This window comes from Phalangium opilio, unplaced genomic scaffold (genome assembly GCF_054372755.1).
Source record: "Phalangium opilio isolate 3A_F unplaced genomic scaffold, DU_Popi_V2 ptg000024l_1, whole genome shotgun sequence".
Lineage (NCBI taxonomy): Eukaryota > Metazoa > Arthropoda > Arachnida > Opiliones > Phalangiidae > Phalangium > Phalangium opilio.
This window is the reverse complement of record NW_028324155.1, coordinates 1,412,796-1,439,998: the sequence shown is the minus strand read 5'-3', so window position 1 is coordinate 1,439,998 and position 27,203 is coordinate 1,412,796. Positions and strand designations below refer to the sequence as shown.

The following is a 27,203-nucleotide window of genomic DNA, read 5'->3' as shown; positions in this document are numbered from 1 at the left end:
TTATGATATTTTCTCTATCGAATTAGTATTTTTGATTTCAAAAATAACGCTCAAATCTTTTCAAATACAGTCGCGAGTAGTATTAAATTGAAGAAAAATGTTTAAAGTTTAAGGATTGCTACTTTTTGGAAGTCGATGTCAAGGATTTTCGTCCCTATGAGCGACTGAAAATTGGTAAGAGAGAAGATTTCTCAACCCTTAGTAATGGCCGCTGCGCAGACTCTTTGTCCGTCCGTATCAGCGTAGAGGTAGACCTAAATTAGGATTCGCGCCCCGCTCTCAACTGAAGCTGTGATCACTGCCTATATAATCCTGCTAAAAGTCAGCTTATGATCAGAGTAGAGCGAGAATAAGGGCGCGCCCTATACTATCGATAGACATATATATTCTTGTATTATTCGATGCCGGTTCCGTTAATAAATAATTAAAACAAATTTTTGTATTTGTAAAAAATTAGAAACCAATTAAAATAAATTAGTAGAATGAACATTTACACATTGTATCATCTCTAGTTTAATTTAATTTAAATTAATTTATTTCGTTATATAATTTTTAGCAATGAGCTAAGCCTATACTGGGCTTTGCGACTTAGACTTAGTTCCGTGGTGGTTACCTTTATGCAATGCAAGAGCGAGATAATGAAATACATTATAGCTGTTTTACTTAATTAGGCATAACTTGACTCTTTTCCAATGCCATGAGTTAATAAAAATAAGTTTGGGCTTTCTTAAAATTTCATAAGTTTTAAATAAAATAATTTCATTCTTCATACGTTCAAAAATATTTGAAGCCATTTCGGTGCCTAATGTTAGTGTAATGTATTTAATGTGTAGGGCCATGGTACAGGGAATTGGTGACCCTGCTAAAAACCCAGCCACATCAGTCAATCAGGTTAGCGCGGAAACTTCCACAACAGGTACAAACGTTGGTAGCCAACCCGCTGTAATTCATTTGGAGCAACATGTCCAACCACAAGTGGTTCAGTCCCAGGTGACCTCTTTAGGAGGTCAGCGCATTGCAATCTCATCTGCTTTGGGTGGGACTGTCAATGTGATAGCTTCCCACAGTGGCGTCCCTACAACAACTACCACTAGTGGTGGACAGATATCCAGCAATGCAACTTTCCAACATTACCTTATTCCCGGGGTTTCTCTGGGGAGCCAATTACAAAATATTACCATTCCTGCGCAAGTGGCATGTATGCATCGCTCTTATCAGTTGCGCGTGAATTTGTTTTAGCAACATCTCTAAATGTTTTAATTTGCATTTTCAAAAGTATCTGGTGTCAGGGGAGGTACTGTTACTCAAGGCCAAAATGCCCTTGGAAACCAGACATCAACATACACTATTAGCACACCCCAGAACCTGGCCAGAATATTGGCAGCTGCCGCCTCTCAAAATTATTCAGTAACTACTACTACAGCGCGGGGTGTGTCAGGGTCCCAGTCACACCCTCACCTTCATGGACAACAGACCACTCTTAGTGGAATTCACTTGCAAAAAGTTACCACCGCGTCTGGTACCACTATGATTACGGTTCCAGTTACCGCAGCAACTGCATTACAACAAAGGGCACTGGTGCAAGGGGGTTCAGATACTGTAGCTGTTAGACTGACTCCAGCTCAAGTGGCAGCTGTCAGTCAACATGGACAAACTTTACAATTGGTGGATGGAATTCAGTTTCAAGGTGCTGATGTCACAAAAGTTCATTCATACAGCATGGCCAAAGCTATTCCCAATGCTACCATTACTGTCGGTGGTGTTAGTGCATCCGCCGCTCAGTTCAGTCAAGTTGTGGCCCAAGCCACTATGAGACAGACCCCTATAGCTCTTGCTAATCAGCAAAGAATTTTAGTTCAGAAACAATTAGCAGGCGCTGTTGGTTCAGCTTCTGGCTCTACTTTAAACTCTAACCTAAATGTTCATCGTCAAGTCGCGAGTAATAGTGTTGTTAGTGGAGGTAGCGCGCAAAATGTTACCGCTCATGCTAGTGCTTCAGGAAGTGGGGGATCTCAAGGTCCAAAATCTAAAAGAATGAGGTTAGAAGAACGACCGCCTCCTTCTCCGGAGGTTGCCAATATGAGGAAGAGGTTTTGCGAACACAGAGGACAGCAATTCAAAAACAACAAAGAAAACTATGTTGAACACTTGACAGAATTGTTTTTCCTACAAAATGGCGGGAATATGATGGACTATTTAGCCTGGAAAAAACGGGTTACTCCTCAATTACTGACGTTTTTAAAAGCCAACGCTTTAGAAAATGACGAGGAGGAAGAACAAAGAATGATTAACCAATTAAAGGGTACAACAATCACCACTACCATTACCACACCTACAGTTACCGCAGTTACGCAGGCTGTAACTTCAACACCCAATACATATGGTAAGATACTTTCGCGCAGTCAAACCACTGAAGAAGACAAGATGGACCAACCAAACTATGTTTTTAATCTTCCTTTAGTGACTCAAGTTGAACAGGTTTCAACTACTCAACTCAAACCCGCATTAACCGCCATTTCTAGTCATTCTACACCCCTTAAACAAACCACACAATTGATTCCGGCTCAGCCTTCAACTTCAGTAGCTGTCCAGTCACCCAAAAAAGTCGACCCATCCCAAGGACCATTATCCATGCCCATAGGAAGCCCCCAAAAATCTACTAAGTTACCAACTTCACTTGCCAATAGATTACCCACAAGGCAACATTCTATATCCGCAGTTTATGACTCTTCCATCGGATCCCAAGAAGAAATTGTTGAAAGGGCTAAACAAGTACTAATTTTGTTTATTTCACTTAGCCCCTTTTCTTTTAGCTATAGTAATTAAATGTTATTAGGAAGCCTACGTAATGCAGAGGGTAGCGGAGTTGAGGAAGGAAGGTCTGTGGTCTTCTAAAAGACTTCCAAAAGTTCAAGAACCACCCAGGGCAAAAGCTCACTGGGATTATTTAATTGAAGAAATGATTTGGTTGGCTACTGATTTTGCCCAGGAGAGAAAATGGAAAAAAGCAGCAGCCAAGAAGGTGTGTCTCATAAGACCATTGGTACATTGGTTACAACAGGATCTCTTTATCATAATGCCTTTACAGTGTGCGAGAATGGTCATGAAGTACCATCAAGAAAAGGAAATGAAAGCTGAAAAAGCGGAGAAAGAAGAACAAATGAAACTGAGGAGAATTGCCAGCCAAGTTGCGAAAGAAATCAAACAGTTTTGGTCCAACATTGAAAAAGTATGCGAATTGGACTGGACTATGTTTTGGTGTGTGGTCCAACAAATTAAGTTGATTGTTAATGATTCTAGCTGGTTGAATTCAAACAACAAACGAGACTGGATGAAAAAAGAAAGAAAGCCTTGGATATTCACTTAAACTTTATTGTGGATCAAACTGAAAAGTATTCTTCTTGGCTAACGCAAGGCCTGATGCAAAATGCATCTGACAATGTTGATGGCACTTCCAAGTCATTGAAGGATAAGAATGATTCTGAATCCTCTCAAGGTACTTAACTTCTTCCAGCTGTCGATTTTGTAATTTGCGTGACGCGTCTTTCATTTAATATAGATGAAGATTTTGAGCCCCAACAAGTTAATGAAACTGATGATGAAGAAACAATAGCCAAAGAAGAAGCTGAAGAAAAGAAAGATAGTACCGAAGTTTCCAACGAGATTGAGCAACTTCAAAAAGAAGGCGAAGTTCCATTGGAAGACTTGATCAAATCTCTTCCACGCGAAATTCTTAACAAACCAGCGACGCCTTTAGATGGTGGTGGCGGGGATTCAGACTACAGCGATAAACCATCTACAAGCCAAATCAAAACTGAAAAGGATGAGGAATATCGGGCCAGTGATGAAGATGAGGATGATGATGAAGCCACTATTGATAAAGAAGAAAAGGAAAACAAGAATGGCAAAATTGAATACAAGGCCGAAATTGATGATTTGCAAAAAGAGAGTGAAATTCCTATTGAAAAACTCTATGAAAAATACGCTCAAGCTTATTCCAGTGACTTTGAAATGCCAGAAGAATCTGAAGATGAAACGACGGAAGATGATAGTCAAGACAGTGATGAGGATGAAGATGTTGACATTGAAGGGGAAAGTGACGAATCTGAAGAAGAGGAAATGGAAGTAGATAATAGTTCAGGCGATGATCCAATGGAAGACATAGGAATGGAGTATTTAATTCAGGATGAAAGTTCTCCAGTGCAGAAAGTAAATAGTTTAGGTCTTATAAGCTTAGGCAATTGACTCAACCTGACAACTCTTTAAACAGGCTAGTTCTTCGGATGGCAAAGATTCAAAAGGTCCCAGCAAAGAAATAAGTGATATTGCAGCGGCCGCGGAACAGTTTCAACCCAAAGGCAACACGCTTTCCACCACTCAAGTTCAAACGAAGGTTCCATTTTTGTTGAAGCACACGTTAAGAGAATATCAACATATTGGACTCGACTGGCTCGTGGCCATGCAGGACAGAAAGTTGAATGGAATTCTAGCGGACGAAATGGGGCTGGGAAAAACTATTCAAACCATAGCGTTGTTAGCTCATTTGGCTTGCGAAAAAGGCAATTGGGGACCTCATCTCATTGTTGTGCCAACTAGCGTTATGTTGAATTGGGAAATGGAGTTAAAGAAATGGTGTCCAGGGTTCAAAATATTAACTTATTACGGAACCCCAAAGGATCGGAAACAGAAACGAATTGTAAATTTTTTGACTCTGCGCAAAAAGAATCAACTTCTAACACGCTTCTCTTTAGGGTTGGACTAAACCTAATGCATTCCACGTTTGTATTACATCTTATAAACTGGTTGTACAGGATCACTCCGCGTTTCGTAGAAAGAAGTGGAAGTACTTCATTTTGGATGAAGTAAGATTTGTATACTACATAGCCCATGAGTAAGTCTCAAAACTAATGGGGTTTTTTTTTTTTTCAGGCGCAACACATCAAAAATTTCAAGTCTCAAAGATGGCAAATGCTGCTTAACTTCCAAAGCAATCGGAGACTTTTGCTTACTGGAACTCCTCTTCAAAATAGTTTGATGGAATTGTGGTCACTTATGCACTTCCTCATGCCTAATGTCTTCCAGTCACACAGAGAGTTTAGGGAATGGTTTGTCAACCCAGTGACGGGTATGGTTGAAGGTAACCACGAGTACAATGAAGGACTCATCAAGAGACTGCACAAAGTTAGTTTATAGCCTTCAAATGTATCAAGACTCGGAATTAAAACTTGTCATCCTTTTCTTCTCAAGATTTTGAGGCCTTTTCTGTTAAGAAGGTTAAAATGCGAAGTGGAGAAGCAATTGCCTCAAAAATACGAGCATGTAATCATGTGTAGGTTATCAACAAGGCAGAGATATCTCTATGATGATTTCATGTCAAGGGCAAAGTAGGCAAATCCTTTCTAGATAAACACGCGCGTTAATTAGATGCGATATTGAAAACTTTTCCCTTTTCTTATCAGGACGAAAGAAACTTTAGAAACTGGCAACTTTCTTAGTGTTTTAAACGTGTTGATGCAGTTAAGAAAAGTGTGCAACCATCCAAATCTATTTGAATCGCGTCCAACTGTATCTCCATTTATGATGGAGGGTATTACCTTCAACACCGCTTCACTAGTTACGAACTGTCTGGCTTATGACCCATTCAAGAACGTTAGCTTATTGGCCCTTAATCTGTTATTTGCTGATTTGGAAATGACTCTTACGGCGTTTGCCGCTCATCGTATTAGAAAGTTTCAAACCCCTCCAAAATATGTTGAAGAAATTGACAGTGCCCCTGACCCACCACCAAGGTGTCCACCTGGCAAAATAAGGTTACACATCAAAACTTCTTCCTCTGTCGGACAACAAGGTGTGACCCAAAGTCCTAGACCATTACAAGCCAGAACTCTAACCCCTCAGTCCAGAGCGGTTTCACCAGCTCCTGCTGGAATTAGAACGGCTTTAGTCAGCCCGGCTGGGCTAACACCAATGACTCCTGGACAGATTGGAATGCCTACTCAGCAAAGGATAGTCGTTATGACCAGCCAAAATTCTGCAGTCTCCAACTTAGTTGGGGCTGTAAGTAACGGTGATAAACCTGTCCAGATGCTGCAGCAACAAGTTCCGACTAGTGGTAAGTTCTTATTACGTTATGTTGTAGTTTAAATTGTCTTGATGAAGATTTTGTTTCAGGTTTATCAGTAGCCCAGTTGTCTTCTTTGGGAGTCAACTCCCAAGTTTCTGGCTCTACTCCCATCACAGTTCAGTTACACCAAACGGGTCAAGGTGGGGCTAAAGTCTCTCTTCCTTTTGGTTTTGGCCGTTTAGTGCAAACCGCTTCCGGTCAGCATCTGCTTTTGACTTCCACACCTCCTCAACAAAGAACAGTGGGTCCCGATGGCTCTGTTATAAGCACCGCTCAAGGGACTCCTGTTGTACTAACAACACCTAATTCCCAAGCTGGTATGATGTACTTGAAACCACTAATATAGTTTTTGTACAACTTTGTTGCGATCATGTGATGATTATTTTTGATTATTGAATGCGCAATTTTGTCTTGCAGCATCGTTTCAAGCGACTAGAGTTACCATTGCTCAAACAACTCCAATAACATCGCCTGTCATTACCCCAGTTCAAACTACCTCTAATAATGTCAACCCCAAACCAGTTTTGAGGGTCGCTCCTCTTAATGTTAATTCCACCAATAGTAATTCTGTCCCTAATTCCACTTCTGGTAATTAACTATGCAAAATTGATTACCCGTTTCAATGTTTTTTAACACTTTTACAATAATCTCGAGTAGGTGCTACTCAATTACCAAGACCAATGGGTCCAATTACTGTTCCTAAAATTGTTACACGAGGTAACCCGCCTGTAACTGTTCCTCTTACTCTTGATCCAAAATTGGAGAAGAGACGTTCCATCTTCTATATGGTAGGCCAATGTTACTCACCAGAAAATGAAGAAAAGAAAAATAGTTTATCCATCCAACTCTTCTAAATTATAGGAGTCCCTTCAAAAGAAGAAAGCCGAATCTAGAAAATCTAAATTAAGAGATTTGGGGTTGTCAAATCGCAGGCGATGTCTGGCCTGTCCCATTTATGGACAGGATCTTATTGAAAGTGTATTTATTACCAAGGAATCGCCCAAGCGAATTGAGAAAGAGGATACGTCTCCTAATCCAGATTGGCAAGGGAAAGGATATTTACATTGCATTGAGGCATACCACTACAATCCAAAAAAGTATTGGAAGCAAACTGACACATTGAGGCAGATAGTTAAGACTCCCGTCAGCCTGGTGGAGGAACTTGATGATGTCCTGAAACGGTAAACTTTTGATTTTTCTATTACTATTAACAGAAGTATATAATACTTCTCTTCGAGAGAAGTGTACCACAAAGCGGGGTGAGTGTAACGTCACTCTTCCCAACATCGGAACACTTAGAGCAAGGTTACTAAACCGAATCACATACACGATAAATAGTTCCCTCATCATTACTCTATTAGCGCTTAAATATTTGGCAAGACGCGCTTGTGAATTTTGTCCCACGTCAAGACGAGGTTTGTGGGATGATTGCTGGGGATTTAGTGCCAAACATGTATAGAATTCACCTTACGGTGCGATGCCCATTTGTAGTTTGATGAGCGGGAAAGCAAACTAAAAGGGTGAGCCTGGGAAGAATGACGTTACATAACTAAAGCATTAGGAGGATACAGAGTGGCATCCTTCTTCTATTATCCCCTTCTGATATTAATTAGTCTATGCAAATTAATACTCATTCACATGGCTCTCGCAGGTTTGTTTTCACAGTACCGGTTGTGAGCTCTCCCAGAATAAAGATGCACGTTTCTCATCCGAGTCCTTCCTCTATACAAGAAGAGAAGTTCAAAGAAGAAACCATGAGATCCGAACTATCCCCAAAATTTGCATTTATGCACAGAATAATTAGTCAAACTAGTACACAGTTTCCCGAGTTAAGACTAATACAATATGATTGTGGTATGTATTAATAGTTTTTCGATTTTTGTTCGTCCCGTTCCAACTGAGTTTGTTTTCCGTTCTGTTAGGGAAACTTCAAACACTGGACAAGTTACTCTGGCAACTAAAAAGCGGGAGTCATCGGGTTTTGATATTCACTCAAATGACGAGAATGCTTGACATTTTAGAACAGTTCCTTAATTTTCACGGACATACATATTTAAGGCTGGATGGTTCAACCAGGGTTGACCAAAGACAAGCGTTGATGGAAAGATTTAATGCCGATAAGAGGATATTTTGCTTCATTTTGTCAACAAGATCCGGGGGAATCGGTATCAACTTGACGGGGGCTGATACTGTAGTGTTTTACGATAGCGATTGGAATCCAACTATGGATGCTCAAGCTCAAGATAGGTGTCATCGTATTGGTCAAACCAGGGATGTTCATATATATCGGTTAATAAGCGATCGAACTATTGAAGAAAATATACTTAAAAAGGCCAATCAAAAGAGACTCTTGGGTGATTTAGCCATTGAAGGAGGCAATTTCACATCGGCATTCTTCAAAAAGGTTTGTTTAATTGTTATTTTATTTTCCTTCTGGTATATTTTAGTTTGTTATTCTCTAACTCTGCATTATTATCATTACAGAATGCTGTTGAAGAACTTTTTGGGCTTGATGCCAATCAGACTTTAGAAGCTGAGAAAAAAGCCGCGGCCGAAGCGGCTAGGTTGGCTAAAGAAGAAGAAACATCCATCAATCAAATGCAGTTTGAACATGTGAGTTTTTGCGTTTTTACCATTTGATTCATTGTTTGTGCCGCTTTATCTTCATTGTTTGTAACGCTTTATCTTCATTGTTTGTAACGCTTTATCTTCATTTAAGGCTTTGGGTATGGCTGAAGAGGATCAGGATGTACAAGCTGCAAAGACTGCTAAAGCGGAAGCTGCTGCGGAATTTGCCGAGTTTGATGAATCAATACCATTGGAAACTGACTCTAAGGATATTGAGGAGAAATCGCAAGCTGAAGAAGAACTGGATAAACTTATGTGTCAGGTATGTTCATTTTCTAGAGCGAAATGATCGTTTTGTTTTGAAGCTCTGTGCGTGTGCTGAAAATGAACTCGTTTTCAGTTAACTCCCGTGGAAAAGTACGCTATTACATTCTTGGAGTCCATTCAAGAACCTTTCTCAATGGAACAGTTGAAACAAGCTGAGGTGAGATAATGTCTAAGTTACTTAAGTCGTCATTGAAATATTTTTATTAAATTAAAATTTCATGTAGGAGGAAATTGAAGCGCAAAAGAAAGACTGGGAGCTCGGTCGATTGAAAGCTTTGAAAGAGGAGGAAGAAAGAAGGGCGGCGCTTATTGAAGAGGACGAGGAGAATATGTTAACGTATAGCCGCGAAGATTCAACTAATCAGGTTGATAAGAAGAATAAGTCTCTAAAACATACTAGGCACAAGAGTGTAGATTCGGAAAAGAATACCCCGAACGCGAACGCGCGTCCGACGAGACGTAGTAACAGGCTTAATTCGAAATTTAGAGGTGGTGATGAAAATTCGGTTGATGGTATGAGCAGCCCCAGACGAGATATGTCTCCTCCCATTTCTCCCACGCGATCTCGTACTAGAACAATTAGTCAGTCTAAACTAAATATTAAGACTGAAAATGACGAACAATATACTACTCCCAAAGTAACCAAGGTACTTCCTAGAAGTTCTAGAAATGCTAGCGTCACTCCCTTTTCCAATCCCAAGTTTGTTATAAGAACTAGAAGAGCCTCCGCTAGGGAAGCTACGAACAATTCCCTCGATAGTTTAGAGGGTGCTAAAGGAACCAACGACCTTATTCACGATAAGGGATCAAAGCTTAAATTGCTGGCCAACAATACTAGCTCGATTAATTCTTCGGAAGTGAATGGAGTATGATGAAATGCGCGTTTTAGCGCTTTTTTCCTACTGTTGTAAATAATACTATGATCCAATTTGTTTAGGTCCATGAACTTTTGAAAAAAAAATCCTTAATTAGCCTTATTCCTGATCAGCGCCACCTACCCATAGCGGCGACTTTGAGAACTACTGTAAGCGGCAAGCCAATCAGATGTCGCTAAAATCTGGTGACGTCACTGACTGGCACTCTCGGGTCTTACCAAAAATGACGTCACCAGATTTTAGCGACATCTGATTGGCTTGCCGCTTACAGTAGTTCTCAAAGTCACCGCTATGGGTAGATGGCGCTGATCAGGAATAAGGCTAATTTAGTTCTTTTTAATCGTATCGATACCTTAAAATGAGTTGAAAAGGTAATAACGTAGACGTAAATGACGGAAAAATACTTCCAAAATCAATGGATTTTTTTAAAAAAAAAGCTAAAGGTGCCAGTTGCCGTGCCGCGTCTTAAAACTAAACGGAGTGGCGAAATTGGCGCTGTTTGGCTCTAAACAGAATTAGTTGTAATATATGTTGTAATATTGGTTGTGTTTCTTACTGAAAAGAATGGGCCAATGTTTCTCTTCCTCATTGTGACATGTGATAAAGCTTGCACTATACTGTTTGATCGATAAAAATAATAAAAAAGTGATTTTGAGTCGCAGTCATACTGAAAAAACAGATTTGTGTCTTGTATTTCTTGGTAGAGTAAGTTGGTATGGAAACCCCCTTTAGGATGGCACATTCGCGCGCGATATTAACCAAGACGTGGTATTCTTTTTTTCCAAACCATGATTAGCGGGTTTTGGTGTCAATATGTGGTAGAAAAATGAAATACCATCTTGCTCAAAAAAAAAAAAAAAAAAACGTAGAATGCTCAATTTCTTTTGGTAGATTTCTGAGTAAATTGAGTCAACATTTGGAATTGCCTAGTTGTCGCTATTTTGTTTTTTCTAGCCAAAATTGTTTTGTAATCTGGCACCAAAACACGCTATTTATATTTAGCCATTCCTATCCAACGAATTCTACCAAGAGAAATAAGATGCATTTTTATTTTTCGTGAGCAAGGCAGTTCATGTTCCTTTGAATGAATGGAGGAGAAATTTTTTTCCCATTTTTTTCATACATGACCGCGGTGCCAATTTATCCTTAAGGGGCTTTCCCATTCACAGTTTATATACAATAAGCATATATATATGGGTTGCGAGATGTTTAAGTTTAACCAGAAGGGGATAATAGAGGAAGGATGACACTCTGTATCCTCTTAATACTTTAGTTATGTAACGTCATTCTTCCCAGGCGAGGGATCCCTTTTAGTTTGCTTTCCCGCTCATCAAACTACAAATGGGTAACTCTCGCACCGTAAGGTGAATTCAATAGTTGTTTGGCACTAAATCCCCTGCAATCATCCTACAAACCTCGTCTTGACGTGGGACAAAATGCACAAGCGCGTCTTGCCAAATATTTAAGCGCTAATAGAGTAATGATGAGGGAACTATTTATCGTGTATGTGATTCGGTTTAGTAACCTTGCTCTAAATGTTCCGATGTTGGGAAGAGTGACATTACACTTACCCCGCTTTGTGGTACACTTCTCTCGAAGAGAAGTATTATATACTTCTGGTTTAACATAGTTTTAGTTGTTAGAATTTGGGCAAATACTTTCCGACACAAAATCCTTGATAGAATAAGCTTAGCCTGATAGGTTTCTTCTCTTTTGAAATATTAGGTTTATATTTCATTCAATGGGAAAGAACAAATGCCGGTAATTTGATAAAAGTAGAATTTATAAAGCAATTTTTATAATTAATTAACATTTAATAACGTAGATCTGGGCCCCTCCAACTCCGCCTCAAAATGAGAATGATCTATACATTGATCATAGTATTGGTTTCTGGTACGAACATAATATTATGTCAGAAACCAATCTACCTCCCATTTACGTTAAAAAAGAAGCTAAACGATTGAAAGTTGACCCATCTTCTTTCCGTATGTATTTTAAATGGCTGCGTCTTTCCTAAGTAGAGTTTCACTCAGCCCCCCCCCCTCCTAATATTGTAGAAAATGCGGCAATCAGAAAGCAAAAGGTTAAGAAGGAAGAAGTTGTGCATGTACCAAGATCAATGTTTGATAGACCTTCCGCTGCCATATTAAAAATGAGAAGAGAAGCGAAACTTCAAAAAGTGAAGGGTCTTAGTGTTGGAAATTTGAGCTTCCCTAAAATGATGACAATGGGATCTGGCAGTATGAAACAGGGTTCGCTTTCTGGTCTAAAATCTAGTTTGGATGTACCAGGAGAGAGCTTAGAGTGGCTCATACATGAGGATTGGGCCATTTTACAAGTACTGGAAAACGTGTAGTTTTGCGTTAAAGTTTCTTTCAATACTAACTAAGCCCAAATTTTAGGTTATTCAGAATAACCAGGATCTACCTCTTAGTTTAACTATATTATCACCGGCACATATACCCAATTGGGATCTGGTGGCTGATGTAGTCAATTCATGCAGCCGAATTTACCGTTCTCCAAAACAATGCAAACAAAGATACGAGACTGTTATTGTTCCCAGAGAAGAGGGAAAGTTGCTTTATGATACAAATCCCAAGAAGCAAAAGAAATCAAAAGGAATCTATAAGGTACGTCGGTGCGCGGGAATATAGCTTGAGCTTGAACGCACTCGCTCCTTTAGCTCCTTTTACTAAGGAGAAACAAATGTATCGCGAGGCTCTTTTTTCGCAGCCCATTGCGTTGTAAGCCATTAGATTCGTGGGTAGAATAACTTAAACTTATATAAGACGGCCATCAGTTCTCAATTTTTCAGACTAAAAACAACCGTCCAATGAAAACGAGTCAACTTTATACTCAAGACAACAATACCTCCTTCACTGTTTTGTACAATAGTCATTTCGAGACTATAAAAGGCGTGGCTAACAAAAGAACACCTACTCTTAAGCCATGGTTAGCGCCTGTGGGAAAGAATCCCAAGCACGCGGCTGTTCTTCAAGAAAGTGGTATTAACTATGACCAGCCTTTGAACCCTGTTCAACTAGCAGCCATTAGACACGAAAGAATCAGTCGCGAGAAACAGAAAACTCAAAACGCGGTTGTGGTTGATCAGCAACGTCAACAAATACAACAAGCTGGGTCAGTTGCTGGAACACTGGCTCAGCAACAAGCCACACAGGCTGTAATAGCCAGTTTGGCTCAAGCTCATCAACTTCAAGCGATTGTACGAAGCTATAGTATATTCTTTGTTTCTAATGTTAAAAAAAATTATGAATGGCTTATTTTTATAGCACGCTGCAAATCAGCAACATCAAAAGACTGGATTACAAGCTGGTGTAGCCACAGTCTCGTTAGCTAAATCCATTGGTAATAGCATAGTTGTTAATACCGCGGGAGGAATAAGCCAAACTGGGGCGTCACCGACGGCTTTTGCTACTATTGGAAAACCATTAGGACAAGGTCAACCCGCGGTATCTGTGGCTGGAATGGTTGGGCAACCTGGAATTCCTGTAACTTTATTTAAACTTTCAACTTTTAAACTGCGCTAATTCAGCTCATTTTTAAATTGTTAGGCCGCGAGTATGTCTGCTTTAAACGCGGTGACTCTTAGAGCTCAACGTCCAGCTTCGACTGGCTTGACGACTACAATGACTGTACAAGAAATGGTTGCGGCAGCCGCCGCTGTATCTGGCCAAGTTAGAGCCCTTGTAACTACATCAGGCGCTACAGCAACTTCCCCGGCTGTGGTGTCTGTTGCCGGTTTAACCGCTGCTCAATTGCAAGCCGCGACGCAGAGGATTAATTCTGGGCTTGTAGCAGCCAACTCAGTTACTACAGTTAATCAACTGACTGCTCAAGGAGGAACTCCGAGAAACCTTACTCCGGTGCAATTGCAAGCCTTAAAACATTCCGCATTACTAAGACAACAGCAGCAGCAGCGGATGCAAGACCAAGCTGTCTTAAAACAACAACAATTGAAAAGACTTCAGTTGGCCAATCAGCAACAGTTAATTGGAAATCAAGTTGTAGGGGGTACTAAAGTGGCGGTATCGGTTAATTCACCCTTAAACCCTAACACTGCCAATGTGGTTGCTCAACAAAGAGTCGTGGCCGCGGCCGCCGCTGCTAACCAACAACAACAACAACAGGCAATGGCGAAACAGGCCATCATCAAACAAACTGTCCAGAGAGCAATGACAGAGGCCGAGGTGGCCCAACTGTTGAAAAGACAACAATTGCAGCAGCAGAAACAAGCTGTTGCTGCTCAGTTAATAGCTCAAGCTCAGTTGCAACAACAGCAACAAACATTACAACATGTCCAACAAACTATGGCTGGAAACGTGCCTGTGACGCCTCTAGTCAAAACAGTTACTGCCCCTACATCTTTGGGTGTTAGCCCCAGCGTAACCATACCAGTTAGCGCAGTCACTATGGCTGGAGTTAACATAAACGTTGCTTTACAACAGGTAAGTTCTCAAGGTAGCCCTTCTGCTCATTAGATAAATTCTAATGGTTCGCGATATTCAGGGGAAACCCGGAGTGACTGCCAACATACAAGGAAAAACCATGACCCAAGCTGTCATGGCTCAACAACAACTAAGACAACTTCAACTACAACAGCATTTACTTAATCAGCGAAAACTGCAGCAACAGCAACAACAGCAGCAAAAGATGACGGCCTTAGCTCATGTAGCTAAAGTAAGTTATCTGACAAGTACAATACATTCGTGAGAAGTTAAATGTATATTCTTAAATAGGTTCAAGGGAAAACTGCCGTGGGTTTACCAACTCAACTGAACACTGTTCAAATAGTTCAGCAAGGCTCTCAACAAGCTGGCTTAATTGGACAGCAGGGTACAAAGACAATACCAGCTACCACAACCATGACTGTTCAACAAATTCAACAAGTTATGAAACAGGTTAGAAATTAACGTTTAAGTGATATATATATAATTCTCATTTCCCAAAAATAAAAATTGCTCGTTTGTCTCTCCATTATTGACATCTCCTTGATTTATCAACTCTTAGGTAGCGGCTGCTGCGGCTCAGTCGAATCAGGGGGCCACGGCTCAGCTCTTACCCCATGCTATGCTTCAGACCAACGCCCCTAATCCCCAAACAGTAACGACAGTCGCCTTTTCTCAAGGAATTAATCCTTCAAACATAGCTACTTCCCTGCCTACCACCACAACTGTACAAGCACGAATCGTACCCATTCCTCAACCCTCTGTAGGTGCCACTGTATGCACTCTGGGTCAGCCTCAAACTGCGCTAAAACAGGCTATCCAGGTGGTTGTTTTGCCTATTATCTTAACAATTAACGCGGCGGCTTCTAACGCTTTCAATGTAGTGTGGTGTGCTGTCATGTTTTTTGACAAATAAACCCAGTTTGTATTTTGACTAAAGAGTGGACTAATGTCTAGATACAAGCACGCCACACATCTACGTCTTTGCTAAACGTTGCTGAAGGTTAACTATCGTTTTATAGGTGGTTACAGCCGCTCCCTCGTTGGCTAATATTCAAACTCAACAATTGAGACAAGTATCGGACGCCAATCTCGTCGCTGGTCTCAAAAATCAACCAGTTTCAGCTTCATCATTAATAGGAACCCAATTAGTTACAACTGCCTCTTCAGGAGGGACAATTCTGAAGACCTCGAGCCCCGCGACTGTCGTGGTCAGTGGCCAACCGCAAACCGCCACTCTTTTACAACAATTAGGAGCGACTTCGGGCGGTTTAACTCAACAGCAAGTAACATTAGCGGTTCGTACCAGCGGATCTAATCAAGCTCATCATCCAACTCAAGTGCAGTTCCAAATTCAACCGGCAACGTCTGCCCAGACTACATCCTTGCTTTCCCAGAATGTCTTTGCTAGTTCCGCGAATCAACTCGGAGTCGCCAATCAATCTGGGGGAACCACGGTTATACCAGCCATTACTTCTTTAGTAACTTCGACTGAAAACCTTCAACAGCAACAGTTAGTACACATTGTTAACTCCGCCATGGGTGAGAAAACAAATCAAGGCAATGTCAGCGCCACTCCAACAGCCGCTCAGGTTGTTCAAGCTGCCATTCAAGCCGCTAAGCAACAACAACAACAACAGCAGCAGCAGCAAAAGCAAATGGTATTGTAGCGTTTCAGCATTTCATTTATATAGATTGTACTTGAGTTGACAATAAAAAAAAATTAAATTTTTTATATTTTTAGGGCAACAATCGATAGGGACTTGTGTTTAAATTTTTCGGTGTTTGTCTAGGAGAGGAATGTCTTTCGAAAAAAGTGATTTTATTATTTCCCGAGTTGGGAAGTTAAGCGATTATAAGTGATATAAAGTATAATGTCACGTGAAAAATAAATGAGATTTAAGTGAATATTTGGATGGACTATAATAATTCAAACTCTCTTGGTTTATCTAAATAAAATTAAAAACTGAAATAAAATCTACTTTATCAGTTAACGGTAAAATATTTTCAAAATGATCTAAAAAAATTATAGGTTAGATTAGGCCTATATTCTTTTCATCCACCCACTATTTCCCCTGTAGCAAAACTTTTCAATTCCACGCCACTATGTAGAAATATGTATATTTTTCTCGGCTTAGTTATTATAATTAACTTTAATCAACATTCAGTTCGGATTTTCATTGTAAATAACATTTCTACATTAATTATTATTTTAATGATCTAGCTGGCGTGAAATCTTTTTGTAAAATAAAAAATATTTTAAACCTTCAATGCGTTGTGTTGTGTGTTTATTATTGTGGATTGGTTTCTCCAAACGTTTGGGACAAGACAATGCTCGAGTCTACCAGGTATGAAGTCGAACCGGTTGTTTATAGTCATGACGCGGCGGCCATTTTGTTTTTCTCTGAATAAGGCCTATTTTTCACCTACTCGAGTCGTGACTCAACCTTAATATATTAAACGATTCGGTTGTTTATAGGCCTAGTCATATTACGATTCACCCAACGTAATGACGCGGCGGCCATTTTGTTTTTTCTGAGAATAAGGCCTATTTTCCACCTACTCGTGACTCAACCTTTATATTTTAAATAAATCGGTTGTTTATAGTCATTCACCCAACGTAATGACGTGGCGGCCATTTTATTTTTCCGAGAATAAAGCCTATTTTTTTACCTACTCGTTACTCAACCTTTATATATTAAAGTCCCCATGAAAACCACAAGAAAAGGGGAAACCTTACAAAATAAAAAGAAAATTGAAATTAAAAGTAACACTTTTATGTTTTCTGTTATTTGATTTCTTAGAACCTTTGAACTAGAGGAAATAATATCGCCACTGGGTATCGCTTAATTACATTATAATTAAAAGCGTGTGTTTGATTTATTTTATCAGGAATACGTATTTATATAGAGACTCAAATATTTATTTTCAATTCGTGTCCTCGATATTAAATATACGTGGAAATTATTTATCAACAGGGTTTTTTCCCTTAGTTTGTTTAAGGAAAAAGTTAACTAAATAACTTGATTAAATCGTTTTGTTACTTTAATGAATGTTTTGATAAAAGTTTGAGTGTAAAAGCTCAGTTTTTTTCCTAAAGTATACACGTTGAGCGACTTGGTTGAATGAATATTTACACAGTTTTACAAGATTCAAATCAAGCAGCGCAAAGTCTAAAGTACCAAACTATAAATACTCAAACAAATTTAATTTTGAAAAATCGATTGATATAAAATGTTTTCGGAGACTTTAATATTAAAATGTTTTAATAAAACTCAGACGTTTATAGAGGAATTCTTAAGTTTATAGTGTTGTCTCAAACTTAATCTGTTTAAGTTGAAACTGAAATATATGTTAAGTACGCTCTTGGCGGGAGATAATCATCATTTTTCTAATGGGATAAAACATCCAAAGTTCATAGATATTGAGAATTTTCGATTTTCTGGCAAGTTTTTGGGGAGATGAACGAAGCGCCAGATGATTTTAAAAACTTTCCACTGGCTGTAGATCAAGCGGGGGTTGGTTATCCATTGGATTACGTATATAGGACAACCCCTTTTGATTGGTTAGGAAGGTTTAATTGCACCCCCTCCCCCTCCTTCCCTATTCCAAATATGGTCCGGGGACGATGACATGAAACGGCGCGAAACTTTTCTACTCATTCAAGCACCTGAGATTTCAGAGAAAAGAGAGCATCAGAAAACTCTCTCTCTCTCTCTCACTCACTCCTCAGTATTCAATCTTCATCCCAAGTTCTTGATTCTTGAGCAAACTGATTCAATATTATCCGTGTAGAGGTAAGATACCTTTTTTATATACTTTCCTCGGGGGCATTTTCTTTAATTTGTGACACAATTAAATTTTTTATTTACTAATTTCCGGGCAAGGAAGAATATAGACCTAGTTAATGGTTATTACTCTAGATTACTTTTAGGGGACGGAAATTCAATTTAGGTTTCTTAATCTTTAAAGATAAATCGTAAAGAGCAGTTACTCGCTTTATTTTTATTTGAATAATTTTAAATATACTTTAAAGATTTAATATTTTTCAATTTGAAAAAAAAAAATAAACTATTATAACAAGTTTCCGTGTGTTTTTTTCTTATTATTTTCCCATAATTTCTTAATAATTTTTCACACTTTATTGCAAAAGTTTTGGCTATGGTTCCATATTAACTGAATTAATCGACGTTGACATACTTGTACATTTTGTACTGACGTGTAAACCATAATATCGTGGCATTTTTCATTATAAATCATTCCTAAATCGTATAATTTATTACTCAATGTACATGTCAACACCCCCACGCATAAATCGTAGACGTTAGGACAGTTCTGTAAACTTTACACACTTCTATTCAAAAATATATTTATGAATGAAAATGGGCGCCGTAAATTTGATATACAAACCTTCATCGATTTTTTGGGGGTTAGAACATTGACTCTGGGCTGCGCTAAAACCTCAGTACTCCATAGAGAGGCCTTAAAGGTTGACGTTATACGCTTACTATCTCTAACACTCCAGTTCGGGCCCGAATTTGGTTTAGTTAGACCCAAATAACATCAGAAACGGAAATGCATATAATTAGAACGTTACGGGTGATTGATAAAGGCTACGGTCTACTAATGGCCAATACCCGCAAGCTACCAATGCGAATTATACCGAATAGGTAAGGCCTGTTTGTTATGAACCAGCATCTGCCGACTGGGGGACTCGGTTGCTTTCGGAAGTGTGTCGATTCAATATAAGTGTTGACTAAAGGGAAAGACAGGGGAGATTGTTTTCAATATAGCTTTTACTACAAAACGAGTCTGACTATATGGCTTTAGGCAGCTTCTTTAGTCGTATAGTAATGTTGTAAACAACACCGGGTAAACACATTTACAATTTCACATTATAAATTAGAACTGATTGAATTAGGGTAAACAATCGATACATCATTTAGTTTTTAAAATGTGTGATCCACTTAAGAGTAAGTGCGGTTATGCCGTAAAATAATACTTTTACATTCGAAGGGTTTAAAACAGCTGCAGATTATGGTAACGGCGATACAGAACTGTACTGTACTTCATAAATGATCATAAAGAATATTTTTCTAGCAACTTTGCTAAGAGAGAGTCGCAGTTTAATTAAAAAGAATGGAAAATAATATTAACGCGTCCGTTATCTTGCAGTGCGCGGTTATGTTACACGTTAAGTTGGCTTTAAATTCAATTAATTTACCGTAATCAACTTCGATATACTTAATTTTATCATTGAAATCGGCATTTAAATATGAAAAATACGAACAACCAAAATAACCTTAATTTCGCGAACTACTTTTTACGCAATTACCCCAATTAAAACTTAATTTAAATCGCCAGTTCTAATTAGTTTGTTTATTTAATCTTTCAGGAATTTAACCATGACCCGCCAACCTTCATTTGCGACTACAGAAAGCGCGACTCGAGCCATGTTTCGAGGAGCAGACGCGGTTTGCTTTGACGTTGATTCTACAGTTTGTATGGATGAAGCTATTGATGAATTAGCGCAATTTGCTGGACGCGAACAAGAAGTAGCTGCCCTGTAAGCATCCACTTTTTAATCACTCTTTAATTTTTGCCTTAAGTCTGCTTAATTAAACGCATGCCCATTACGAAACTTGCCTCGCGCTAAGATCAGGTACATGGCAAATACCAGTTTAATTTTAACAACTCTGGCATATTTTTAAAATTTGAAAAATCATCGAAAAATAATTGCAGTCTCATTGGAGAGATAAATATCTTTAATGACGTTTTTCCTTGTATAATTAATAGCACTCAGAAGGCTATGCGAGGAGGTCTATCATTCCATGACGCATTATCGCAAAGATTAAATCTAATTCAACCTACGGTGGAAATGATAGAGGAATACCTTCAAACTCATCCACCCAGGCTAACACCCCACATCAGGTGATTTTCATTTTCCTTTTCCTAAAACTCTCCATCTTTATTATCAGCTAGTCAAACGCGAGTTTTTGTTACTAGCCAATTTTTTTTTTTTTTTTTTGAATTTTAACTTTTATCTTCAACGGGCATATTTATCTTCAAAAATGGACATTATCTTTAATTATACGCTAGCCTCGCTAAAGATATAAAGAATAAACCGAAATTAGGCGCAGTTTCATATTCTATATTTAGATTGACATTTATCTAAAAGAGACTCGGGTTTTATCATAAGTTTATAAGATATTTTCCATAAGTATGACATTACCTATGCTTCGCAATGCTAGAGACTTCCAGCTCGAGCTAGTTCAAGAATTAACGACAAGCGAGAATTGACTACACTCGGCTTTGCAGTCCATCGGAACATACCTTATGAACTTATGATTTTATTATTACTCCTTTAAATGGTCTCCTACATCGCAGACTTTTAAAAATTTCAATATTAGGCCTAAATAGACTTAAGAATATTATGTGCGACTATGAAAACATATCTACAGGAGCTTCAAATGTCTTCCAAACCCCCATGGCGTTTTAATTAAATCAAAAATTATTTATATTCAATAGAGAACTTGTCAATCTACTTCACGATCGTGGTGTCAATGTGTTTCTAATTTCGGGAGGTTTTAAATCAATTATCGAACCAGTCGCTAAAGAACTCAGTATTCCTAAAAAGAACGTTTTCGCCAATCGACTAAAATTCTACTTTGATGGTAAGTCTATATATGCAAATTAAATTTTTAACAACCCGTCTCAGAGCCCCCAAAGAGAAAACTTTGGTTGAGGCTAAACCTGAAAAACTCTTTAGACAGACGGGAGTTCAAAATCCCTCCAGCTGACATAAACACGTGCTCATCTCGTGATTCTTTATTTAATTTAAACAGGATCGTACGCCGGTTACGATGAAACGCAACCCACCGCTTATCAAGATGGTAAAGGTACTTTAATATCGTGTTTAAAGAAGAAATACGGTTACCAAAGGGTCGTTATGGTTGGAGATGGTGCAACAGACTTAAATTCATGCCCGCCCGCTGTAAGTTTTTAACATTTATATTTCTTTCATAATGTATACAGTGTATAATAATAATATCTCAACAGTAACTTCTTACGTAACTAATTGCTATTTTTGTCACGTTATAGGACGCGTTTATTGGCTTTGGAGGAAATCAAATTCGCGAAAAAGTCAAGCAAGACGCCAAGTGGTTCGCGTATAGTTTTCAAGAACTTATACAAGAATTAAACAAAAATTAAATAGCAATTGACTTGTTTAAAATATCGCGCGATGAAGTATTTTTTTTTTAGATTTAATTTTCGTGTGTTTTAGAAACTAAATGTTTCGCGTACTAAGTGCGCGATAACGCGTGTACGCGAGTGATTTGAATAGTCAAAACACGGAAAAGCATTACATTAATGCCCTCCTAAAAATATTATTCCAGCCACTGAATTGACTATTGTACAAAAACTCTTACATTTTCCCTCTCTCTTTCTTTCTAACATTCTATTTTATATTTCAAACACCATTGTTAATATTAAAATATTATTATATTTTCCTTAATAAATCATTATATTTAAAAGAAAAAGACTTTGGACTTGTGTATGTTTAATTTATGCGTTGATGTAAAACGATATACGCCCAAGTTTGCTTTGAGTGGATTTGCCCATAGCAACAAGATGAGTTTCGTTACTCGCAATCTTTGGGTTGTCTGGTATGGAACTCGCTTCTCCTATTCGTTACGTAAGAAATGTCCGGCCTTGACTGTATGCGTATTACCAGCTTTTAATATTCCCGCTGAATGAGCGTTTTTTCGTTTAATCAAAAGTCAGCCGAATATTTGACATTATTGATAGAGAAAAAAACGAGAAACTCGACGAGTATATAAGAATTATGGAGATAAGACAAAATTCCAGTTAGGCCTGTTTTAATTTTTAAATCGTACGATATATAGATATATACGTAGGCCTATATGTCTACGGAACAAGATTGGTGAGTTCATTATAATTTAGCGGCCTACTCTTACCGTTAACTGAGAGATAAGATAAAGTACATACATGTATTACTGATTAAGTATATAGCCATTATTTTAAATGTTCTGGAGAGAACATTTCAATTTAAATTTCAAAGTTTGTTTCTGCTGATGTTGAAGTCACCAGGTCATAAAGCGACTACAATTTTACGTCACGTACATTTTTGCATACCCTCCATAGGAATAGCGTTACACCCAACTTTGGAGGCTCATAACTCTGGTTCTATTAGAGATACGGGTATGCCCTTTGAGTATGTTATACCTCAACGACTACTACAAGACGCTTTATAGTACCTTCCACTAAACACGAAATTATGTCGAAGTTAAAATTAACAACCATTATTCCTTATCTTTCAGAGAAACTAATAACTTCGCGGACTTCAATTTAGTTACGAGATATGGGTCCAATATGTCAGGAAATGGAAAATAATATTTTTTGGTCGAAGTTTTCCCTAAAGTTATCGAAACTGTTGTATATTTTTGGAATTTGGGTTTTCACTACCTATTCACGTGATTATGTAGTTTGCATTGCTATGATTGAGTTGAAATGATTTACAACCAAAAGAAGTATCAGCCAAAAGAATTTTGGTGAATATTTCAAGTTAGAAAATGGAATTGTTTACATTAGACTAATAACCCACAGAGAACTGGAATTTCTTTAAAATTTAAGCAATTTCTTTAAATAGTTGAGCTAGTTTAATTTTACACTCTTTGACACAAGAGGTTGGGTTGAGCCAAAATAATGTAGTCGTATTTTTTCTATGACGCAACGATTTTTTTCTCTTGCTCCATAGGGGTTTAAATAGCCGTTTGGCAAAAAAAAAAAAAAAAAAATAAAAAAAAAAGTTAATGCCAGAGGGTTAAGCAAAATGGTATTTTTCAAGTCTTGCCACTACTACTTTTAAAAGCGCGGTGTCCTTGAATACAAAACCTGCTTGACAGACGCAAACTTCCACCACGATAAGTCGCCTTAGTTGAATAAATAATTCGATTATTTATACGTTTTTAAAAATCGGGAATAAACTGGTTACTGGTTGATCGAATTGAACCCCCTTAAGGCAGCGATAATTACAGTGAAATCAGGAATTATAACCTAACCATTTATTAACTACACCTTAAATATGTTTTTGATTCTTTTGACCTCATTTACTTTTGATTATTTTCTATAGATTTTAAGATTATTCAAAATAATAATAAAGGTTATAATTACTTTTTAAGGATAGAGGGGTTGGACATTTAAGGTTTTATAAAACTTTATATAACTGCTAAAGATATTGGAAACATTTATTTTGGCGTTCTTTTTTCTATAGCTTAGATTATTTGAGATATTGTACATGATTTTATGAAAATGCCCTACCCCTTGGTAGTTTAATCCGGAAAAGAGAATCATATGGTAAATACTTCAGAATATAGGCCTAGGTTACGTAAAAACAGATAAAGGAAGAGTTGAAATGTGTTCTTGCAAACCTTAAAAACCCTGATATTGCGTAAAAAAAGAGCAAATGCCTGGGAAAGCATTGAAAATTATCTCTAAAAGTACTTCACAATCTTGCAATAAAACCGAAAAAATATCATTCGATTTTATAGAGTAATATAATTGGTTAATCGTGAATTGCATTTACAGGGAATTATTTTCTAGGGAATGCCCAAATATTTTAATCTAATCTATTAATTTTGTAAAGTGTTGTAAAATGTTTTCGGTTTTTGTCGTAACGATTAAAGACAAACACTTGAGAGTCTCGAGATGATTAAATGGCGTGACGTTAGTCGTGAAATTCTCGTTTCGATCGCGCGTTCCGTTACATCTAATCGCTATACAGAGATTAAGACGATTTATAGGATCATTGTTATAATAAATTTGTAGACTGGTGACGTCACTACATCAGTGGCGCGATAGGCCAATATCGAAAGGAAATTGAGTCAGACTATCGTATCTACGCGTAGTAACTGGGGGTCTTCTCTAAATGGTTGAAAACGAAATACGGTCTAACCGTTGCGCAATCCATATGGAAATTTGTTCGGGATGAAGGACAGAGGTCAAAAAATAACCTTTTCCGACGCCGGGAATCGAACCCGGGCCTCTCGGGTGAGAGCCGAGTATCCTAACCACTAGACCACGCCGGATTCAAGGTTTAGCTAAGGGGTTTTACAAAAAAACATAGAGTTATGTGGCAATTTTCCAAGTTTTAAACGTTCTATATTGGTACAAGTGAAGAAACTTACATGTGCCTAATAGTATTCTTGGTTTAAATCCCAAAAACACTTAAAAACTATGAAGCGTTAATTAAAATACGACTACACAAAGAAATTCCAATTAGTATGCATATATCCTGTTATTTAGCGAATTTGATAAAACGGAAATATAAGTAAACTCGTGGATTTGAGAACTTGATTTTGGCGCGCATTTCATATCGATTTTTAGTTCTTAAATGAATGAAAGTATTGCCATCTATTTTTTAAATTAATGTTCCCTTGATTGAGTCAAATACAATTAAAGTTTGGTTTTAAATTATAATTACTTATATTAAAAATAAAATTGTTTTAAACTATTATTAATATTTAAAATTTATTTCATTATGGGATTAAAATAAATAAATAAGACAGATGCCACTAAGATCCTAAAAAACGATTTTTTTCCAAAAATTACTACAAATTATACAATCCCATCTGAAATTTAAAATTAAAAGCTATTCTAAGGTGACTTGACCTTCAACCGATACGGCCGGGTGCGGTTCATGGTGTCGAAACGCAGATTATTTTTATTAGTTCTATTTTTATTAAAGGACTACCTATATTTTGTCGATGAAGTTGTCTACGAGCTTTGGCAGATCCGGCGTGGTCTAGTGGTTAGGATACTCGGCTCTCACCCGAGAGGCCCGGGTTCGATTCCCGGCGTCGGAAGTTGTTATTTTTCTTGGTTTCTGTTTAAAACAAAGGGTTACGGCGCAACGATTCATCGTAAACGCCATGGGACTCTGACAGATCCGGCATGGTCTAGTGGCTAGGATACTCGGCTCTCACCCGAGAGGCCCGGGTTCGATTCCCGGTGTCGGAAATGGTACTTTTTCTTGGTTTCTACTAGAACCAAAGGGTTGCGGCGCATTAACTGTTGGTAATGACCAAGTGTCAGGTCCGGCGTGGTCTAGTGGCTAGGATACTCGGCTTTCACCCGAGAGGCCCGGGTTCGATTCCCGGCGTCGGAAGTGGTACTTTTTCTTAGTTTCCATTTGAACCAAAGGGTGGCGGCGCAACGGCTTATGGTAATTACTATGAGAACCAACAAGATCCGGCATGGTCTAGTGGTTAGGATACTCGGCTCTCACCCGAGAGGCCCGGGTTCGATTCCCGGTGTCGGAATTAGTACTTTTTCTTGGTTTGTACTTGAACCAAAGGGTTGCGGTGCATCAACTGTTGGTAATTACTATGAAAATGTGTCAAGTCCGGCGTGGTCTAGTGGCTAGGATACTCGGCTTTCACCCGAGAGGCCCGGGTTCGATTCCCGGCGTCGGAAGTGGTACTTTTTCTAGTTTCCATTTGATATAAAGGGTGGCGGCGCAACGGCTGATGGTAATTACTATGAGAAAGAAACAGATCCGGCATGGTCTAGTGGTTAGGATACTCGGCTCTCACCCGAGAGGCCCGGGTTCGATTCCCGGTGTCGGAAGTGGTACTTTTTCTTGGTTTCTATTGAACCAAAGGGTTGCGGTGCATCAACTGTTGGTAATTACTATGAATATGTGTCAAGTCCGGCGTGGTCTAGTGGCTAGGATACTCGGCTTTCACCCGAGAGGCCCGGGTTCGATTCCCGGCGTCGGAAGTGGTACTTTTTCTTAGTTTCCATTTGAGATAAAGGGTGGCATCGCAACGGCTGATGGTAATTACTATGAGAATCAAACAGATCCGGCATGGTCTAGTGGTTAGGATACTCGGCTCTCACCCGAGAGGCCCGGGTTCGATTCCCGGTGTCGGAAGTGCTACTTTTTCTTGGTTTGTACTTGAACCAAAGGGTTGCGGTGCATCAACTGTTGGTAATTACTATGACCATGTGTTAAGTCCGGCGTGGTCTAGTGGCTAGGATACTCGGCTTTCACCCGAGAGGCCCGGGTTCGATTCCCGGCGTCGGAAGTGGTACTTTTTCTTAGTTTCCATTTGAGATAAAGGGTGGCATCGCAACGGCTGATGGTAATTACTATGAGAACCAAACAGATCCGGCATGGTCTAGTGGTTAGGATACTCGGCTCTCACCCGAGAGGCCCGGGTTCGATTCCCGGTGTCGGAAGTGCTACTTTTTCTTGGTTTGTACTTGAACCAAAGGGTTGCGGTGCATCAACTGTTGGTAATTACTATGACCATGTTTCAAGTCCGGCGTGGTCTAGTGGCTAGGATACTCGGCTTTCACCCGAGAGGCCCGGGTTCGATTCCCGGCGTCGGAAGTGGTACTTTTTCGGTACAATTAGGTTGGTTAGCTTAGCTTAGCTTTGGTTAGGTTAGGTTAGGTTAGGCTAGCTTAGGTTAGGATACTCGGCTCTCACCCGAGATGCCCGGGTTCGATTCCCGGTGTCGGAAGGGGTACTTTTTCTTAGTTTCTACTCGAACCATAGGGTGGCGGTACAACCCGACAGATCTGGCATGGAAGTGGTACTTTTGAATAGTGGCGGTACGTCACCTTAGGTGGTGTGCTAGCAAGTACATAATAACAGACCCATCCGACCGACGTAACCCTCAGTATCGGACAAGGGTTTTGATACCTTGCCGTCTCAGGATTGAAGGCGGCAGAAAGCGAGCTGGAAGGCAGGGTTTTTCCCAGCCCTAATTTCCATCAAATGGTGTATATGCGAACTTTTTTTTGTACGCGTAT

The 27,203-nt window shown here is 38.9% G+C and overlaps 2 protein-coding genes and 12 non-coding genes across 15 annotated transcripts; 13 read left to right on the top strand and 1 right to left on the bottom strand.

Moving 5' to 3' along the window:
• Positions 1 to 32: 32 nt before the first annotated feature.
• On the top strand, positions 33 to 16,631 carry dom (domino helicase). The gene is made up of 35 exons (XM_089867698.1): positions 33 to 174; positions 834 to 1,198; positions 1,277 to 2,383; positions 2,462 to 2,772; positions 2,837 to 3,022; positions 3,089 to 3,229; positions 3,301 to 3,496; positions 3,560 to 4,209; positions 4,271 to 4,696; positions 4,752 to 4,862; positions 4,930 to 5,181; positions 5,248 to 5,384; positions 5,460 to 6,112; positions 6,172 to 6,441; positions 6,542 to 6,712; positions 6,782 to 6,912; positions 6,986 to 7,305; positions 7,776 to 7,978; positions 8,047 to 8,528; positions 8,609 to 8,737; positions 8,844 to 9,014; positions 9,093 to 9,176; positions 9,244 to 9,384; positions 11,620 to 11,655; positions 11,720 to 11,879; positions 11,952 to 12,232; positions 12,297 to 12,524; positions 12,695 to 13,117; positions 13,185 to 13,403; positions 13,467 to 14,360; positions 14,422 to 14,592; positions 14,652 to 14,813; positions 14,923 to 15,183; positions 15,383 to 16,021; positions 16,105 to 16,631. Exons 2-35 carry the CDS (start codon positions 838 to 840, stop codon positions 16,117 to 16,119), a joined length of 10,122 nt encoding a protein of 3,373 aa, XP_089723824.1. The 5' UTR covers positions 33 to 174; positions 834 to 837; the 3' UTR covers positions 16,120 to 16,631.
• Positions 16,632 to 17,830: 1,199 nt separating this feature from the next.
• aay (phosphoserine phosphatase) lies at positions 17,831 to 21,901 on the top strand. Of its 2 annotated transcripts, none has more exons than XM_089867705.1 (6): positions 17,831 to 18,157; positions 19,756 to 19,926; positions 20,157 to 20,291; positions 20,889 to 21,034; positions 21,206 to 21,354; positions 21,462 to 21,901. In XM_089867705.1, exons 2-6 carry the CDS (start codon positions 19,766 to 19,768, stop codon positions 21,570 to 21,572), a joined length of 702 nt encoding a protein of 233 aa, XP_089723831.1. In that variant the 5' UTR covers positions 17,831 to 18,157; positions 19,756 to 19,765; the 3' UTR covers positions 21,573 to 21,901. The 2 variants fall into 2 exon arrangements, with proteins under 2 accessions (XP_089723831.1, XP_089723830.1); XM_089867704.1 differs by lacking the exon at positions 17,831 to 18,157 and adding an exon at positions 18,883 to 19,030.
• Positions 21,902 to 24,397: 2,496 nt separating this feature from the next.
• Positions 24,398 to 24,469, bottom strand: TRNAE-CUC (transfer RNA glutamic acid (anticodon CUC)). The gene has a single exon. It is a non-coding gene; the product is annotated as a tRNA-Glu (tRNA).
• A 705-nt stretch (positions 24,470 to 25,174) lies between these two features.
• TRNAE-CUC (transfer RNA glutamic acid (anticodon CUC)) lies at positions 25,175 to 25,246 on the top strand. Its single transcript has one exon. It is a non-coding gene; the product is annotated as a tRNA-Glu (tRNA).
• An 82-nt stretch (positions 25,247 to 25,328) lies between these two features.
• Positions 25,329 to 25,400, top strand: TRNAE-CUC (transfer RNA glutamic acid (anticodon CUC)). The gene has a single exon. It is a non-coding gene; the product is annotated as a tRNA-Glu (tRNA).
• Positions 25,401 to 25,476: 76 nt separating this feature from the next.
• TRNAE-UUC (transfer RNA glutamic acid (anticodon UUC)) lies at positions 25,477 to 25,548 on the top strand. The gene has a single exon. It is a non-coding gene; the product is annotated as a tRNA-Glu (tRNA).
• Positions 25,549 to 25,630: 82 nt separating this feature from the next.
• On the top strand, positions 25,631 to 25,702 carry TRNAE-CUC (transfer RNA glutamic acid (anticodon CUC)). Its single transcript has one exon. It is a non-coding gene; the product is annotated as a tRNA-Glu (tRNA).
• An 82-nt stretch (positions 25,703 to 25,784) lies between these two features.
• On the top strand, positions 25,785 to 25,856 carry TRNAE-UUC (transfer RNA glutamic acid (anticodon UUC)). The gene has a single exon. It is a non-coding gene; the product is annotated as a tRNA-Glu (tRNA).
• An 81-nt stretch (positions 25,857 to 25,937) lies between these two features.
• TRNAE-CUC (transfer RNA glutamic acid (anticodon CUC)) lies at positions 25,938 to 26,009 on the top strand. Its single transcript has one exon. It is a non-coding gene; the product is annotated as a tRNA-Glu (tRNA).
• An 81-nt stretch (positions 26,010 to 26,090) lies between these two features.
• Positions 26,091 to 26,162, top strand: TRNAE-UUC (transfer RNA glutamic acid (anticodon UUC)). The gene has a single exon. It is a non-coding gene; the product is annotated as a tRNA-Glu (tRNA).
• Positions 26,163 to 26,244: 82 nt separating this feature from the next.
• Positions 26,245 to 26,316, top strand: TRNAE-CUC (transfer RNA glutamic acid (anticodon CUC)). Its single transcript has one exon. It is a non-coding gene; the product is annotated as a tRNA-Glu (tRNA).
• An 82-nt stretch (positions 26,317 to 26,398) lies between these two features.
• Positions 26,399 to 26,470, top strand: TRNAE-UUC (transfer RNA glutamic acid (anticodon UUC)). Its single transcript has one exon. It is a non-coding gene; the product is annotated as a tRNA-Glu (tRNA).
• Positions 26,471 to 26,552: 82 nt separating this feature from the next.
• TRNAE-CUC (transfer RNA glutamic acid (anticodon CUC)) lies at positions 26,553 to 26,624 on the top strand. The gene has a single exon. It is a non-coding gene; the product is annotated as a tRNA-Glu (tRNA).
• An 82-nt stretch (positions 26,625 to 26,706) lies between these two features.
• Positions 26,707 to 26,778, top strand: TRNAE-UUC (transfer RNA glutamic acid (anticodon UUC)). Its single transcript has one exon. It is a non-coding gene; the product is annotated as a tRNA-Glu (tRNA).
• The last annotated feature ends 425 nt before the right edge of the window (positions 26,779 to 27,203 follow it).